The 19,962-nt window shown below is 42.2% G+C and overlaps 1 protein-coding gene across 3 annotated transcripts in view; it reads right to left on the bottom strand.

The window, feature by feature from the left end:
• The window catches only part of LOC126470663 (peroxisome biogenesis factor 10-like), a 123,382-nt gene that overhangs the window by 86,076 nt on the left and 17,344 nt on the right, over window positions 1-19,962 (bottom strand). For all 3 annotated transcript variants that reach the window (XM_050098654.1, XM_050098655.1, XM_050098657.1), the window contains exon 2: window positions 14,946-15,063. In XM_050098654.1, the coding sequence (XP_049954611.1) occupies window positions 14,946-15,057 (112 nt within the window). In that variant the 5' untranslated portion in view covers window positions 15,058-15,063. The remainder of the gene's footprint in view (window positions 1-14,945; window positions 15,064-19,962) is intronic.

The raw sequence follows: 19,962 nt of genomic DNA, 5'->3' as shown, positions 1-19,962 counted from the left end.
TGTCAATTGTTTCCTTATGCTCTCCCGGAAACTCTGTACAACCTCTGGTTCTTTCAGTTTATCCAGGTCCCATCTCCTTAAATTCCCACCTTTTTGCAGTTTCTTCAGTTTTAATCTACAGTTCATAACCAATAGATTGTGGTCAGAGTCCACATCTGCCCCTGGAAATGTCTTACAATTTAGAACCTGGTTCCTAAATCTCTGTCTTACGATTATATAATCTGATACCTTCTAGTATGTCCAGGATTCTTCCATGTATACAACCTTCTTTTATGATTCTTAAACCACGTGTTAGCTATGATTAAGTTATGCTCTGTGCAAAATTCTACCAGACGGCTTCCTCTTTCATTTCTTACTCCCAATCCATATTCACCTACTATGTTTCCTTCTCTCCCTTTACCTACTCTCGAATTCCAGTCACCCATGACTATTAAATTTTCATCTCCCTTCACTAGCTGAATAATTTCTTTTATCTCATCATACATTTCATCAATTTCTTCATCACCTGCAGAGCTACTTGGCATATAAACTTGTACTACTGTAGTGGGCATGGGCTTCGTGTCTATCTTGGCCACAATAATGCGTTCACTCCAACACTTTTACTACACACAAAATGTGGTGTTCAGTTCAAGGTAGAAACTTAGCAAAGCATACACTGAGGTGACAAAAGTCATGGGATATCTCCTAATATTGTGTCAGACTTCTTTTGCCCAGCAAAGAGCAAAAACTCAATGTGGCGTTGACTCAAGAAGTTGTTGGAAGTCCTCTGCAAAAACACTGAGCCATGCTGCCTCTATAGCTGTCCATAATTGCAAAAGTGTTGCTGATGCATGATTTTGTGCACGAACTGACCTCTTGATTATGTCTCACAAATGTTTCAATGGTTGTCCAAATCATTCACTCGAATTGTCCAGAATATCCTTCAAACCAATTGCGAAAAATTGTGGCTCGGTGACATGGCACATTGTCAGCCAGACGTCAGTGTAGTCATGGCCCTAGCTGGCCACCGAGGTCACCTGATCTGTCAGCAAGTGATTACTTTGTGTGGGGAGGCTTCAAGTCTAAGATGTGTCACAACAACCATCATAGTCTTTAAGAACTGTAGTAGAACATTTAAAATGAGATTGCAGCAATTCCAACAGCAGCTTCAATCCGCATTCAGAAATTTGCTGACTAGAGCCCAAAAAAGCCAAGAGATGAATGGTGGTCACTTTCAACATCTGCTATAGTCAGGTTAGTGCTGTATTCCTTTTCACTGTTTGTGTATGCGATAGTTCAGCCACCTGTATATGTGCATATTGCTATCCCAAGACTTTTGTCACCTAAGTGTAAAGTGATATAGGACAAGTTGACCTCGACTGAAGGTTATCAAATTGATATTTCAGTATTTCCATGCTGGTGGAGTTTGTTAATCAAAATTTTGTCTTTGTGTGACTTATTTTCAGTATAGAGAAGCCATTCTTGGCGATAAAGAACGATGTAAACACATGATCACTACTGAGTGCGCCTTAAGTTATTGGAACTTTTCGGGTGGAGTTCACAACACAATACGCCCAAAGAATATGCTATTCCAGCTTTTGGACTTAGAAGAAAGTGGAATCACTAGCTGGAGGGACATGGGAGTATTGCTTCGACAGACTGCACAGACAGTTGACTGTAGTGCAATGATTGCAGAATGAGTGGTGATGACATTAGCTCAGGACAAGTATGGCAAGAAGAATAGGCAGAAGTCCTTCAAAAGGCATTACACTATGAGAAGATAGTAGGATCATTCATCTTGCTGTGACTAATACATGGATGACAACAGCTGAAATCCAGGCGGAGTGTCACCACAATCTGTCTCAGAAACAGGTTAGTTGCTTAGTTTCAGCAATTTACAGTTAACTAAAACTAACTATGGAGTACAAGGAATTGTCACGCAGATGATTTCAGTTTTTGTTAGAAGTTAATTTACAATCGATTAAATTATTTTCATACTGGATAGATGGTGAAACATTTTTATAGCTATATACTTCCCTCCTTTCTGTGCCACACTGAGGCTGAGTGATGGATAGTGTAAATCATTTCTCCTTCTAGTATTATATTTATGAACGATACTGTTGTTTTGAAACTGGATTGATTGTTGACAATAAATTACACAGGGGAATAGATGTACTGTGATGCCGTTGTCAACATGCCCAACTGCTTAAAGAGCTGTCCCCAAGACGGAATAGAGTCGACACCTCAACACCATGTTATCTTTATTACATGCTTCTGTGTGACAAAGATGGTTCTCTCTCTTTTTTTTTTTTTTTTTTTTTTTGCCTCCGTGATGATTCACCACAGAATATGATGCCATAACACATTGAATGAAATATGGCAATTAAATGAACTGTTTGACATTTTCATCCCCAAGATTTGACATTATCAGTAAAGCAAGAACTGCATAGCTTTGATGTTTAAGATCCATAACATATGACTTCCATTTCAGGTTCATTGTTGTTGTTGTGGTCTTCAGTACTGAGACTGGTTTGATGCAGCTCTCCATGCTACTCTATCCTGTGCAAGCTTCTTCATCTACCAGTACCTACTGCAACCTACATCCTTCTGAATCTGCTTAGTGTATTCATCTCTTGGTCTCCCTCTACGATTTTTACCCTCCACACTGCCCTCCAATACTAAATTGGTGATCCCTTGATGCCTCACAACATGTCCTACCAACCGATCCCTTCTTCTGGTCAAGTTGTGCCACAAACTTCTCTTCTCCCCAATCCTATTCAATACTTCCTCATTAGTTATGTGATCTACCCATCTAATCTTCAGCGTTCTTTTGTAGCACCACATTTCGAAAGCTTCTATTCTCTTCTTGTCCAAACTATTTATCGTCCATGTTTCACTTCCATACACCCCATACATATACTTTCAGAAACGACTTCCTGACACTTAAATCTATACTCGATGTTAACAAATTTCTCTTCTTCAGAAACGCTTTCCTTGCCATTGCCAGTCTACATTTTATATGCTCTCTACTTCGACCATCATCAGTTATTTTGCTCCCCAAATAGCAAAACTCCTTTACTACTTTCAGCGTCTCATTTCCTAATCTAATTCCCTCAGCATCACTTGACTTAATTCAACCACATTCCATTATCCTCGTTTTGCTTTTGTTGATGTTCATCTTATATCCTCCTTTCAAGACACTATCCATTCCGTTCAACTACTCTTCCAAGTCCTTTGCTGTCTCTGACAGAATTACAATGTCATCGGCGAACCTCAAAGTTTTTATTTCTTCTCCATGGATTTTAATACCTACTCCAAAATTTTCTTCTGTTTCCTTCACTGCTTGCTCAATACACAGATTGAATAACATCGGGGACAGGCTACAACCCTATCTCACTCCCTTCCCAACAACTGCTTCCCTTTCATGTCCCTCAACTCTTATAACTGCCATCTGGTTTCTGTACAAATTGTAAATAGCCTTTCGCTCCCTGTATTTTACCTCTGCCACCTTCAGAATTTGAAAGAAAGTATTCCAGTCAACATTGGCAAAAGCTTTCTCTAAGTCTACAAATGCTAGAAATGTAGGTTTGCCATTCCTTAATCTAGCTTCTAAGGTAAGTCGTAGGGTCAGTATTGCCTCACGTGTTCCAACATTTCTACGGAATCCAAACTGATCTCCCCCGAGGTCGGCTTCTACTAGTTTTTCCATTCGTCTGTAAAGAATTCATGTTAGTATTTTGCAGCTGTGACTTATTAAACTGATAGTTCGGTAATTTTCACATCTGTCAACACCTGCTTTCTTTGGGATTGGAATTATTATATTCTTCTTGAAGTCTGAGGGTATTTCGCCTGTTCCATACATCTTGCTCACCAGATCGTAGAGTTTTGTCAGGACTGGTTCTCCCTAGGCCGTCAGTAGTTCCAATGGAATGTTGTCCACTCCGGGGGCATTGTTTCGATTTAGGTCTTTCAGTGCTCTATCAAACTCTTCACGCAGTATCGTATCTCCAATTTCTTCTTCATCTACATCCTCTTCCATTTCCATAATATTGTCCTCAAGTACATCGCTCTTGTATAGACCCTCTATATACTCCTTCCACTTTTCTGCTTTCCCTTCTTTGCTTAGAACTGGGTTTCCATCTGAGCTCTTGATGTTCATACAAGTGGCTCTCTTATCTCCAAAGGTCTCTTTAATTTTCCTGTAGGCAGTATCTATCTTACCCTAGTGAGATAAGCCTCTACATCCTTACATTTGTCCTCTAGCCATCCCTGCTTAGCCATTTTGCGCTTCCTGTCGATCTCATTTTTGAGACGTTTGTATTCCTTTTTGCCTGCTTCATTTACTGCATTTTTATATTTTCTCCTTTCATCAATTAAATTCAATATTTCTTCTGTTACCCAAGGATTTCTACTAGCCCTCGTCTTTTTACCTACTTGATCCTCTGCTGCCTTCACTACTTCATCCCGCAGAGCTACCCATTCCTCTTCTACTGTATTTCTTTCCCCCTTTCCTGTCAATTGTTCCCTTATGCTCTCCCGGAAACTCTGTACAACCTCTGGTTCTTTCAGTTTATCCAGGTCCCATCTCCTTAAATTCCCACCTTTTTGCAGTTTCTTCAGTTTTAATCTACAGGTCATAACCAATAGATTGTGGTCAGAGTCCACATCTGCCCCTGGAAATGTCTTACAATTTAAAACCTGGTTCCTACATCTCTGTCTTACCATTATATAATCTATCTGAAACTTGTCAGTATCGCCAGGATTCTTCCATGTATACAACCTTCTTTTATGATTCTTGAACCAAGTGTTAGCTATGATTAAGTTGTGCTCTGTGCAAAATTCTACCAGGCGGCTTCCTCTTTCATTTCTTAGCCCCAATCCATATTCACCTACTATGTTTCCTTCTCTCCCTTTTCCTACTACCGAATTACAGTCATCCATGACTATTAAATTTTCATCACCCTTCACTATCTGAATAATTTCTTTTATTTCATCATACATTTCTTCAATTTGTTCATCATCTGCAGAGCTAGTTGGCATATAAACTTGTACTACTGTAGTAGGTGTGGGCTTCGTATCTATCTTGGCCATAATAATGCGTTCACTATGCTGTTTGTAGTAGCTTACCCGCATTCCTATTTTCCTATTCATTATTAAACCTGTTCCTGCATTACCCCTATTTGATTTTGTGTTTATAACCCTGTAGTCACCTTGACCAGAAGTCTTGTTCCTCCTGCCACTGAACTTCACTAATTCCCACTATATCTAACTTCAACCTATCCATTTCCCTTTTTAAATTTTCTAACCTACCTACCCGATTAAGGGATCTGACATTCCACGCTCCGATCTGTAGAACACCAGTTTTCTTTCTCCTGATAACGATGTCCTCCTGAGTAGTCCCCGCCCAGAGATCCGAATGGGGGACTATTTTACCTCCAGAATATTTTACCCAAGAGGACGCCATCATCATTTAATCATACAGTAAAGCTGCATGCCCTCGGGAAAAATTACAGCCGTAGTTTCGCCTTGCTTTCAGCCGTTCGCAGTACCAGCACAGCAAGGCCGTTTTGGTTATTGTTACAAGGCCAGATCAGTCAATCATCCAGACTGTTGCCCTTGCAACTACTGAAAAGGCTGCTGCCCCTCTTCAGGAACCACACGTTTGTCTGGCCTCTCAACAGATACCCCTCCGTTGTGGTTGCACGTACAGTACGGCCGGCTATCTGTATCGCTGAGGCGCGCAAGCCTCCCCACCAATGGCAAGCAAGGTCCATGGTTCATGGGGGGGGGTCCAGGTTCATATCAACATAAAAATCTAAGAATTTTGAACATTATATTTCATTTACTGATTTACCCTCTTGCATTACTTCTAATGGTCTGGTCTACAGTTGTGCAGCATTCAATTCCACATTTTGTGTTTTTTTTCTAAATTCAATGACAGAGCAGTTATTAATTTTCTGGAAAATATTATTTACATTTCCAAGTATTGAAGTTACTGCACTAGGCTTGATTATAATAAAAGGTACAGAAGTGAAATGGGCAATTTTGAAACTTCCATCAACAATACAAATGTATTCACAGTTATATAAAAGAAATACAGCATGAATTTACAAAGCTTGCAATTTAAAATGCCCATCACATGAAAAAGACATCATGCAGATGGCCATCATTTTCTTTCACATCTTTCAAGACTGGCACCGGAATTCAAGTAACTTCCTCTAGAATTTGATCCTTCAGTTTCTAGATGGTGTGTGGTGGATCACACCAAAAGATCCGAGATTTCAAATGACCCGAAAGAAAAATATCACATGCTGAAAGGTCTGGGATCTTAGAGGCCAGGAAATATCCCTGTTCTTGGAGATGACCTGACCAGGAAAGATGTTCTATTACATGCTGTGAGGTTTGGCAAGTGGCCCCATCTTTTTGGAAGAATGTGTTTGCAGTTACAGGAAGATCAGCAAGCTGCCACACTACGAAATGTTCAACACGTGAACATAATATTCTATACACCCACAGTAATAGCACTGGGTACAGTTGTCTTTTTTTTCTTACTTTTTTTTTCCTTCTTCCAAAGGGAGCCCATGGTTTCAAATGAGGATATGCCACACCACACTACCACTCTTCAATAGTGAAATGGTGTTTCATGAAGCATTTCAGGATTTTTGTGTGACCAGTATCTAAAGTTTTGCTTGTTAACAAAGCCTTACACATAAAAATTGGCCTCATCACCCACAATCAAATTGTAGCACAGGCCTGGGTTGTCATTCACAAGTTCCAACAACTCCAGGCAAAAGAGTAGTCTCTTTGGGATGTTGTCCGCATTCAGTTTTTGCACTATCTGAAATCTGTATGGGTGGCATTGCAGCTCCGTGTGCAGTACTCGCCACTGTACACTGAGATCCGATATATCAAGCTGCATTGCATGCTTAGGTGCAGAATGCCCAGAACTTTGGCTGAAGGCCTCTTCCACTCTTGTAACACTCTCTGATGTGCACATGTGTTTTCAATTTCCATCCCCCTTTCACACTGTATCACCCATTTCCATTTCCTCAAAGTTCTGTATCCCTACTTTGATAGCATGTGCCAACGAGACTGGGGCATGATGGGCAAGCTTGTAATGAGCATGAAATACACACTGCGCAGCCACATAGCCGTCACTGGTTTTGTAAAACACCTTCATGGCAACAGCACATTGTTCATCGGTCCACAACGCCATATTGACTGAACACTGAAATTAGGGATTAGAGGCAAATGTTTGTTGTCCAGATGGCACAATTCCCACTTTCTGATTTCTAGCATATTTCCATGGTTGCCAAATTGCCCGTTTCACAGCAGCACCTGTTATTTGCGTCAGCAGTAAAGGTGAAATATTCGTACTTCCTACATATATGACAAAAGAAGAACTAGAGTGGATCCAATATCAATTCTTGAGTTACACCTGTAGTGATTAGCCCCTATTCTAGACATGCTGTTTGCTATATTCGCGGTAGTTGTAATCAGTGCACACATAGATGAATGTACAAATGGAGGGAGCTGCCTGGTGGGAAAGTCTCCTGCGGAAGAGTAACCCAACCATTGGTGCAGAAAATGAAATGTAACAAACAGACTACAGAGAAGACAACAGACAACCACCTTATGACAATGACGCACTATGCAAAGCAGTCACTGCAACTGTTGTATCCTGCCTAAACTCATCAAATATCGAGTGCCTAGGAAACCTGCTTCCTTGGATTGCTAGAGAACAATTCAAGAAAATCGTATTAATGAAGTTTATTACTAAAGGAAATGATTACAACACTTAACTTTGTGAAATACAGATGTGTCATGAGCAAAGGGTGACAGTCAAACAATAAATCTCTTCAGTATAGACAATGCTACATGGTAGAAGCGAAAGGACTAGTCTTGATGCTATTCTTGAAATCAGTGCTATAGAACTTGTAGAACAGGCTAGTCTTCAACTGGGCCGCAACCAGTCAGGTGTACTGTTCTCTTCGCATAGAGGGCACTGCCATCGCATAGTCGTTCTAGAGAGGGGTCGGTCCATGTGCAATTGACTGACGTCTTCTTCAAAGCCCTCTCTGTTCTAACGTTCCCGATAGGCATGCTGACACTTGAATTTACGCCGGAACAACAATGATGATGATAAGATCAAGAGCATTGGAGAAATAAATCCAAGATGCAACCAGAGAGAGTGACTGGATGACATGCAAGGTAGTTACCCAAAAGTTCTAGAACAGTAAAGAGTGATCCATAGGTATAAAGTGTGAGCACTGAACTGACTGGCTGTGCACTGTGCAGCTGCCTAAATACTGGCACACTCATGTAGCGAAACAGAAGCATACTTGCTGTGTGAGCGCAGTGCAGCCACAGTGTCCCGTATTGCTATCAAGGTTCGTGCCCTAAGCAGCCCCCCCCCCCCCCCCCGCGCCCCCCCCCCCCACCACCACCAAAACAGGTGCGTATGGGTGGAAGTGCCCCAGATGGTGCAGTGGGGCGTGGGAAGAACGTATGGGTGACAACTCGGACCTGTTGACTACCGGATGGGGAAAGGGATGGTGATCTGTGATGTCCACTGTGATGTCTCTGGAGGTGAAGGCACTGAAGGGTTCCTCCGATGGTGGTGGTGCTCAAGCTGCTTCTGTGTTTGGACAGATGTAACTTGACACCAATGGGTCTCCACCACTATTGCTGGCATCCAAGCTGCCGGACTCTCGTCTAGTAAGAGTGGGTCCACACAGCGGCACAAGGTGCGTAATGCCAGGACAGCCAAGAGTGGAATGTGAGAGGGGGTGGCATCAGAAGACGATGTAGTGTCCATGGTTGCTGCCCATGGAGCAACTCAGTGTGGTTACAACCATCAGTCAGTGTGATACAACAGGTGTTCAAAACCAGTGTTAGGCTTGAGGAAGTGGCAAAGAATTTGACAGCCTTCTTCATTTGCTGCTTAAAGGTCCGAATGAGATGTTCTGCTCCACCATTCAAGGAAGGATGGAACAGAGGGCTGAGAATATGTTTTATTCCATTGGACACACAGAACTCTTTGAAAGCAGATGACATGAATTGTGGGCCATTATCAGAAACCAAAGTGTGGGGTAACCCTTTGATGGCCAAAACCTGGGCCAAGGCAGTGAGGGTGGCGTCAATTGTGGTGGACACCATGCGTACCACATATCAGTATTTGGAGTAGGCATCCACTATGAGCAACCACACTGAGCCCAAAAATGGGCCTGGAAAATCAGTGAATGGATGCTGTCCTATGGACAGCACGCTGTAGGGCAGGGTGCAAATGACTCTGGGGGTGCTGCTTGTTGCTGGGTGCACACCGTGCAGCCAAGGACCATTTGCTTGGCATTGCTATTACATTATATTATTACTATTATACACATGTCACTGAGCCAAAACTTTCATGTGGGACATACCCAAGTGTCCCCAGTGGGGTAAGCACAGGACTTGTGGCTGTAGTTCAGCATAAATGATCATCTGATGTATGTCAGTCTCAGTATCCACGAGAAGAACATCACTGACAACCAGGAGCCCATGAAAAATTAGTTTCCACAGTTGGAGCTTTGTCATCAACCGGCAGGTGAGGAAGGACAGCCAACCATGGGTCACATATCAGAGAACCTGCCTCAGTTGGTGGTTGTGCCACGTGGTAGCAGTGACACGTGTGGTCATAATGGGAAACCGTCCAATGAATGTTGCCGTGCAGTATCACTGTGGAAGCAGAGGATCTCAAGTTGATCGAAATCTGGGTCTAGTACAGCAGGTAGATGCGACAATGTGTTGGCATTAGAATGTTGTGCTGTGGGCTTAAACTGGATAGTATAAATGTAAGCACTCAGAAACAGTACCCAGCACTGTAAGTGTTGAACTGTTTGCTCTGAGAGGTTTGAATGAGGCCCAAATAAGGTAACCAAGGGCCTGTGATCCATAATGAGAGAGAACTTCATCTTAAAAAATTGTACATGAAATTTGACAAAAACAATGTTCTGAGATTCCTCATCTATAGGGAACAGGAGGTAAGCATCAGCAAGGTCGATCTTTGAATAGTGTTCCCCACCAGCAAGTCTCGGAAGGCGGTCTTCTGTCTGAGGTAAAGGATGAGCTTCAACCAGTGATTGAGCATTGATCTACATCTACATGATTACTCTGCAATTCACATTTAAGTGCTTGGCAGAGGGTTCATCGAACCACAATCATATTATCTCTCTACCATTCCACTCGAGAACAGCGCGCGGGAAAAACGAACACCTAAACCTTTCTGTTCGAGCTCTGATTTCTCTTATTTTATTTTGATGATCATTCCTACCTATGTAGGTTGGGCTCAACAAAATATTTTCGCATTCGGAAGAGAAAGTTGGTGACTGAAATTTCATAAATAGATTTCGCCACAACGAAAAACGTCTTTGCTTTAATGACTTCCATCCCAACTCGCGTATCATATCTGCCACACTCTCTCCCCTATTACGTGATAATACAAAACGAGCTGCCCTTTTTTGCACCCTTTCGATGTCCTCCGTCAATCCCACCTGATAAGGATCCCACACCGCGCAACAATATTCTAACAGAGGACGAACAAGTGTAGTGTAAGCTGTCTCTTTAGTGGACTTGTTGCATCTTCTAAGTGTCCTGCCAATAAAACGCAACCTTTGGCTCGCCTTCCCCACAATATTATCTATGTGGTCTTTCCAACTGAAGTTGTTTGTAACTTTAACACCCAGGTACTTAGTTGAAATGACAGCCTTGAAATCCCCACATAACTGAAGAAACCATCAGGCTTCTTGCAAATGATGAGGGGGTGACCCATGTGCTAGATTTTCCAGGTTTGATAACTCCAACAGCCTGTAGACAATCCAGCTCCTGCTTCACCGCAGTACATACGGCCACTGGAATGGGCCTCGCATGGCAAAAACGAGGCGTGGCATCTGGCTCAAGGGTGATGTATACCTGAAAACCCAAAGCCCACGCCAAATCCAGCTTAAATACTGATGCAAACCTCAAGCAAAGATCTCCCAGTTCCTGGAAAGGGTCTGCATTGAATACAACCTTGACATCATCAGAGATAGAAAACCCAAACACTGGAAAGGTGTCGAGGCCGAAAATATTAGTAGCCAATAGGTGGTCAACAATGGATAACATAATGAGCTGTTTAATTTTTTCGTATTCTGCTGTAACCAAGAACTGCCCTCAAAGGGGGATACAATTACCCCCATACACCACCACACATGTCCGCCCCCGGTAGCTAAGTGCTCAGCGTGACAGGCTGTCAATCCTAAGGGCCTGGGTTCGATTCCTGGCTGGGTCGGAGATTTTCCCCGCTCAGGGACTGGGTATTGTATTGTCCTAATCATCATCATTTCATCCCCATCTACACGCAAGTTGCCGAAGTGGCGTCAAATCGAAAGACTTGCACCAGGCGAGCGGTCTACCTGAAGGGAGGCCATCATCACACGACATTATTATTATTATTATTATTATTACCACCACACATTGTGAGGGAGGAGACAACTTGGGTGAGCCCAGTCATGCATATGTTGCCAGACTCATTACAGAGATGGTGGCCCCAGTGTCCACCTGAAAATGGATATCCTTGTCAAAAATACAGAGTATGAGAAACAACTTCAGCATGAAAGAGTCATCTAGTGCAACTACAGACTGGAGGCATGTACAGTGTCCCAGTCCTCCATAGCATCATTGAAAGGTGGGAATGATGGAGGACATATGGAGGAGCCAGCAGCAGGGGATGTTGAGGGCTGGTGCAACTGGGCCTTGTCTACTCTGAGTCTGTCCACTTGAAGCTGAAGCAATTTTTGTAACTAGTCGAACTGGAGCTGCTGCTGCTGGATTAACTGCTGCTGTTGCTCCAGCAAGCGAGCCAATTGGGCATCGATGCTACTAAATAATTTCTTTTTTCCTCAAATAATTTCTTTTTTCCTCATCACCAATGGCTAGATCCACAATAGCCAGACATTAGTGCACTTGTTGGTGAATGCAGAAACTGAGGAAGCCACCAGGTCGAGAGCCACCAGCAGAAGAGCAACACAACCAACAGTATGGAGAACGAAACGTGACAGACAGACTACAGATGAGACGACAAATCAGGACAAGGACAAACAACCTTATGACAATGAGGCGCAACACTGATGTGATGACAACAAGATCAAGAGCACTGGAGAGACAAATCAAAGATGCAACCACAGGGAGTACCCGGGTGACATGCAAGGTAGCTATCCAAAAGTTCTAGTACAGCAAAGAGCGATCCATAGGCATCAAGCATGAGCACTGAAGTGACTGTCTGCGCCCTGTGTGTCTGCCTAAATACCAGCCGTGTGGAATGGTATTGCCCAGCACACTGTTGAGGAGTTCCTTGAAAAATTAAGATGATTCTCATTGTATTGCTGATAGTGTTTGCTTAAACTTATGGACTGATTTTCTTTCAGGTTCATGAACATTTATTTTTATCTGTTATTACTTTTATGTTGTAAGTTCATGTACTGACACGTTCCATGACCTTGGAGATTTACTCCTCAATTTGGTCCTACGGAACTTGACATGTAAATAAATAAATAAACTCACATGGCGAGATGTGAGCACAGTGCGGATGTAGTGCTCTCTATTGGCTATCGAGCTTCATCTCCTCCGGTGGGCATTCAACCTCTGCAGCACCTGATACCAGACTGTTTCCTTTTATACACTGCCCGAGTTTCTTAACGCAATATTCTGTATCCTTTTAGCTAGATAGGATGACAATCAGTTACCAACAAGATTTCTGATACCATAATATTTAGCTTCTCTAGGAGAATACCGTGAACTGCAGAATCAACTGTTTTTGACAAGTTATAGAAAATGCTACCTGGCATTATCTTGCTTTTTAAATTTTGTATAATCTGCTTTGTGAACTAAAAAATAGCATGTTTTATGGTGAGATCCTTTCCAAATTGAGACTAAGTACCTTATCTTTTCCAGTGCTCGAGATGAAGTTAAGTACTGAGACTAGTTGGTAATTATTCATGCCTGTCATAATATCTTTCTTGTAAATGAGTCTGAGAATTCATTTTGTCTGGAAATATCATGTGTAATAGTAATGTAATGGAATACTTCACGTATATGTGGAGAACAGGATTTTAGTGCTTTACCTGAGACATTATAAAATGTGAGAGAGTTTGGTTTTGTGGACGGTAATTATATCCTTAATTTCTTTGGCAGAGCATGGAGTAATTGTTATTCGCCTGTATGTATAATGGACATTCAAAAAGAATAATAAGCTGGAGGCTGGAAAATTAAAACTGTTGAAGGCCTTGTAACGCCACTGTCTACAGAAGAAGATGCGGTCCCTGTAAGAACGCTGAGCCCCCAACTTGCCATTAGATGGATAAGGGTGCATGCCTATGTAAGGACAGAGTGAACAAGTGCATGTCTCAATGTCCACTGCAATCAGTAGTGCTGAAAATGAATGAGTGTACAGATCCTTGATTGGCCTGCTCGGTACCATGATTTGTCTCCCACACAGCATGTCTGGGGTGTGATGAAAAGACATATACTTTCATAACGGCATCGAGCCAGCAGTCTTCATAAAGTGATACAGCATGCATTTATGGTATGGCTAGAAATTCCTCAGGGTGACATTCAGAGCCTATTTGATTCTATGCCACAATCAGTTCAAGCATGCATTTGTGCCTTTGGGGGTCACACTTTCTGCTGCTGTAGATAATGGACATCAGTTTAACCACTTCGTACCTGTTATGTGATGAACATCTAAATAAAGTTTGATAAGCTCAGACTGGTTCACCACCTCTCCTATCATTGCCAATTACATGCTAGTAATAGTTGTTACTCTGGGTGGCAAACAAGCTATTCCTGAGTCACAAACTAATCTGAAGATTCAGCAAACATGAACTACTGAAATATTATCCAAACTCATACAGTCTTTTAAGATTATTTTACTGTGGGATGTTTGAGAGCAGGAATTTTTACCTCCATCAAGACAAGAGGCACTGCTGACATGGCTTGTAACAGCACAACAATCTAAGCTGCTGTATTTGGCAGTTGCTATCTCACAACCTACATCCATACCCTGCAAATCACTGTGAAGTACATGGTGTAGGCTACTTCCTGCTTGTAACACACATTTGTGTTTCTTTCCTTTGCATTTTTGTATGGACAGCAGAAGTATTACTCCTTAAATGCCTCTAAGCCAATTTCATTAGTCTAATCTTGTCTTCACAGTCCCTACAGGAGTGATATGCAGCAGCATGTCATTTATTCCTAGATTCTTCACTTAATGCTGGTACTTAAAACTTTGTCAATAGGCTTTCAAAAGATTACTGACATCTGTCCTTAGCTGTCTGCCACTTCCAATTTTTGAGCATTTCTGTAACTCTGTCCCATAAGATAGACTCTTGACTATTCACGCTGCCCTTATCTGTATACATCAGTCATATTTTGTATGAGTCCCAAACATTTATTAGTGTTCTAGGGTGGATTACTTGAGAATTTTGTAGACTGAACATTTTCCCAGTAGCCTACCAATCAACTGGAGTTTGCCACTTGCTTTACATACAATTGAGTCTATGTGGCTATTCCATTTCGTATTTCTGCACATTCGTATGCCCACATTTTTGTAAGAGTTGACTGATTCGAACTGTGATTCATTGATATTGTAGTCATAAAATACTATGTTTCTGAGTTTTGCAAAGTTCACAGTTGCCAGTTATGACTTGTATCATATGAAGCAACTGTGTCTGAATTAAAAAGAAACGAATATTCCATTTATCATAGCAACAGGAGGAGTGTACTATCTCTCTCTCTCTCTCTCTCTCTCTCTCTCTCTCTCTCTCTCTCTAAACTTGGAAGTTATTGCTCACAATGAATTCTGTATTACGTATATCCTCAAGAAAACAACAATATATCCAAGGAGAGTTCATTTTTAGTTTAACATTAAAAGGCACAAAATCTCTGTTACTCACCCAATGTCCTTAGCAACACTTCTGCCAACTGTGATCGCATTTTTTCAGACACCAGTTCATCTTTCTGACTTGCTCGCAGTATTTCTGCTCGTCCAGCAGTAGTGAAAACCATTTCAAACTGTTAAAACACAAAAAGACTTCTATATCTGACTCTACTAATTTTCCTTTTGGCTGGCTATTATAATCCAAATTACAGGTGGTTTCACTGTGCATAGAAATGAGGATGTACCAAAACAACAATATTTTATTCCTAACAGAAATTTTAATTTCTAAATCACTAAATATCCTTGCTTTGATAAACCATTAAAACTGTAATAACTACCAGTATTGGTAAAAAGTTGTTTGCTATAAATGTGATTAAGTTTAACTCAAGTATAAAACACATGACAAGCCATAAATTAAACATGGAGGCACAGGTGCAAACAAAGACTTTATGGAACCCCCAGGTGGATTAAAACTGTGAGCTTGACCGGGACAGGAAACCGGAACCTTTGCCTTTTGCAGGCAACTGCTCTATCAACTGAGCAATCCAGGTATTACTCACGACCCACCCACACTGCTTTGCTCTTGCACCAATACTTCTCTTCTATATTAGACTTGACAGAAACTCTCCTGCATCCCTTATGGACTGAGTGATCATCACTACTACCATTTATCATTTACAAATAGTTTCTTGAATTCAAATTAATATTTATTAATTTGAATTTAAGAGGAAGCTAATACTGCCTTTACCAACTATATTATTTCCACCACTCTTTCCCTAATCCCAGCCCGAATAACACCTTTATAATATTTCCTCTGTCATTCTGAGAGTACAAACACAGGAATGCAAAGAACTTGAAACTTCATCCAATATTTTTTTTAAAAATTGATGATCTGCCACTGGCTCCATAATCAGTTGTTCACAAATCCAAACTACAATTAAGATGTCAGATGAGGTATGTGAAACGGGAGAAAGATTTGCACTGTGGTGCACAACTACACTCATGCAATGTCTGAATTAGGGAACATTGCTTATGGCTGTTCTCCATCAAAGGTCTAAAATTTATCCCTTCGTATAATGAATCGGACCAGAATCATACAACACCTACATCAGTATGTGCCATTATACTGTGTAGAAACAATGGCATTCAAAAGTTTATTTTTACACCGTGTGTGATGTCTCATCTGATACTAAACTTCTTTTGACCAGATTATAGGATAAAGCTTCTGGCAACAGGTTGCAAATATTGTCAAAGTGGAACAGCTACATAAAATTGTATCAGAAACACACACCAGACTGAGATTTATTGGAAGAATCATAAGGAAGGTTAATTTGCCCACAAAAGAGGGAGCTTATAAAACTCTTGTTCAACTAATTACCGAATAGCATTTGTCAATTTGCAACACTTATCTTGTCAGATTAATAGAGGAAATACAGAAGAGGTAAATAAGAGCGGCAGATTCAGTTCGAAAGTGTGAGTCTTGGAGACCCTCATCCAACTCAAATGTTAGACATAGCCTTTGAAGTGGTCATGATGGAAAAATCAGATTTTGAGCCCATACAGAGACTTACTGACAGTCAATCTTACTGTACCCCATTTGTGATTAGAACAGGAAAAAGGAGAAATGGTAACAGTACATGAAGTACCTTCCACTAAGTACTACAAGGTAACTTGGGGAGTATAGATGTAGATATAGAATCATACACATGTATTAATGGATAGTTTCAAATGATCTACCATATGACAGCCATAATGATTATATTTCTGAATATTTGGATGGAGGTAGAAGGTGGGAAGTCTAATTTAGGTGCTATAAGAAGCTCTGTGGACTCACACATGACTTCTTGGGACTGGCATGATGTGTCTAGTAGCTCTTCAGTATGCGTTTCAACAGAAGTGTATACTTAGTATAGGCAACTTATCAGGCATGAAGACCTTTGGGAACAAATTCATCAACCTGTGCTGTTTCTGGCTTTTATCATTCATATGGGTAACATTAATACTGAATGGTAATTATCTAGGCTAGCTAGAGAGGAAGGTAGGAAGGTTAGTGATTAACATCATGTTGACAACAAGGTCATGAGGAATGAAGCACAAGCTCAATCTTGCCTTAAGTAGCTTAGGGAAACCAAAGAAAAGCTAAATCAGAATGGACAAATGGTGATTTGAACTGCAGTCCTCTGAAATGCAAGATGTAAGAAAGGAATGGAGAGGTGCTGCAGTGGGCTTGTGAAAATACCCCCATCCCCAGTCCTCACAAGCTGTGAGACGGCTCATATCATATACCAGCTGTCATATTCCCATTTCTCAGCTTTCTACACTGGCATGATGAACACTAACTTGTCAGCAGGGTGAACTGACATGGTGTGTCAATACTGTGTTGCAGAATATGGTTGAAGCAATGCCATACCCTACCAAAATAAGTAGAATCTTAAATTTTAGACAGTCAGTTTTATGAAGTCTTAAACCATAGTATGTGGATTAAAATCTCTGGGATAGCAGGGTAGGGGTGGGGGAGGGTTTAGTGCTGCTTGTGGGGAAAGGGAAGGGCTGCTAGGTGCAGTCGCAAGGTCTGGGGAGGGGAGGGGAGTGGAAAAGGATAGAAGTAGAGGAGAGGAAAAAATGAAAAGGGGAGAGACTAGTCGATGTATTGGTGAAAAAGAAGTCTGTGTAATGCTGGAGTGTGAGCAGGGAAGGGAGTAGGTGGGTGAAGGAAAGGGACTAGTGAAGACAGAGGCCTGGGGAGTTACAGGAACATAGGATTACTGCAGGGAGAGTTACCAATTGTGCAGTTCAGAAAAGCTGGTGTTGGTAGGAAGGATCGAGCTGCCACAGGCTGTGAAGCAGTCACTGAAGTGAAGCACATTGTGTTGGACAGCATGTTCAGCAACAGGGTGGTCCTGCTGTCCCTGGACCACAGTTTGTTAATGGCCTTTAATGTGGACAGATGTGGGCTGTCATGCCCATGCAGAATGCAGCACAGTGGTTGCAGCTTAGTTTTATGTCAAATGAGTGTCTTTGCTGGTAACCCTGCCTTGATGAGATAGGTGACACTTCTGACTGGACTTTGGTAGATACTGGTGGGAGGGTGTATGGAACAGGTCTTGCATCTAGGTCTGTTACAGGGGATATGAGCCATGAGGCAAGATGTTGGGAGCAGGGGTTGAGTACCTATGGTCAAGGAACACTACTGTGGGAGGGGTGGGAGAGAAGTGGGTAGGATATTCCTCATACCAGAGCATGACAAGAGAAAGCCATAACCCTGGCGGAGAATGTGATTCAGTTGCTCTAGTCCTGGGTGGTACTGAGTTATGAGGGAAGTGCTCTTTTGTGGTTGTACGATGGGAATGTGGGAGGTGGTAAGTGACTGGAGAGACAAGACATGGGAGATCTGTTTCTATACAGGATTGGGAACATACTTATGGTCTGTGAAGACCTCAATGAGACCCTTGGTATCTTTGGAGAGAGACTGGTGATCACTACAGATGTGACAGTCATGGGTGACTAGGCCGTATGGAAGGCAATTCTTGGTATGCAATGGGTGGTAGCTGTGAAAGTTGAGGTATTGCTGGTGGTTGGTAGGTTTTATATGGAGGAGGTACTGATGTACCCCTCCTTGAGGTGGAGGTCAACATCGAGGAAAGTGGCTTGTGGAATTGAGGAGGGACCGGTGGAGCGAATGGGGGAGAAGGTGTGGAGGCACAGGGATAGGATGTAATCACCCTCAGGCCAGATTACAAAGATATTGTCAATTAAACTGAACCAAGCGAGTGGTTTGGGATTCTGGGTTGTTAGAAGGGATTCCTGTAGATGGCTCATGAATAGGTTGGCATAGGATCGGGCCATGCGGGTGCCCATTGCTGTACCCCGGGTTTGTTTGTAGGTGATACCTTAAAAGAAGAAGTAATTGTGGGTGAGGATATATTTGGTCATGGTGACAAGGAAGGAAGTTGTAGGTTTAGAATCCATTGGGCATTATGTAAGGTAGTGTTCAATAGTGGCAAGGCCATGGACATTAGGGATGTTAGTGTAAAGGGAGGTGGCATCTGTGGTGTCAGCGCCAGACACCACACTTGCTAGGTGGTAGCCTTTAAATCGGCTGCGGTCCGTAGTATACGTCGGACCCACATGTCGCCACTATCAGTGATTGTAGACCGAGCGCCGCCACACGGCAGGTCTAGAGAGACTTCCTAGCACTCGCCCAGTTGTACAGCCCACTTTGCTAGCGATGGTTCACTGACAGAATACGCTCTCATTTGCCGAGACGATATTTAGCATAGCCTTCAGCTACGACATTTGCTACAACCTAGCAAGGCGCCATTACCAGTTACTATTGATGCTGTAAAACATGTACCATCAAGAGCGATGTTCACCATTTATGGATTAAAGTTAAGTATTCCACAGCTACGTCCTTTTTTGCTAGTCTCATTTCCTTGACCTGTTCCAGACCTCACGCCAGCCTGTGTGAGCTAAAACGCGTACCTTTCGGCTTCCTCTCATAATGGGTTGGCTCTCTTGCCAACCCACAACAGAATCAAAAGTGATGAGTAGGGCACCATGTGGTAAAGGTACAGGAACTGTGCAGAGTTGTCGGAAGAAAAGGTTGGTATCTTCGATATACAAGGATAGGTTATGGGTAATAAGTTGAAGGTATTGGTCCACAATAGCACAGATTCTCAATGGGGGTACAGTAACTCTATCTGGAATCCTGTCCCCCATACTGTTCCTGCATTGCTGCCTGCCTCATGGAATCCCCCCCCAGATGGCCTTACCATCAAATCACCTATCTCCGGCTGCAACCTCTCCTTCCACAATGACCCTATCTGTTCAAATTCTGCCTGTCCATGGTCCTCACTTAGTCTTGCAAAACCATGTAAATCAGGTCCAAGCCTCCTTGCAATACAAAACTATAAAATTCTCCTGCTCTGCAATCACAAATTCTTGTATCCCATCTCTCACATCAAAACTATTGCACACCAGGAACAAGAGCAGCATGCCCAACACCGCCTAAAAAACTCTCCAACTTGTTCATC

The sequence above is a fragment of the Schistocerca serialis genome, chromosome 3, assembly GCF_023864345.2.
Source record: "Schistocerca serialis cubense isolate TAMUIC-IGC-003099 chromosome 3, iqSchSeri2.2, whole genome shotgun sequence".
NCBI lineage: Eukaryota > Metazoa > Arthropoda > Insecta > Orthoptera > Acrididae > Schistocerca > Schistocerca serialis.
Note: the sequence above shows the minus strand (reverse complement) of the source record. Positions and strands in the feature narration are given on the sequence as shown.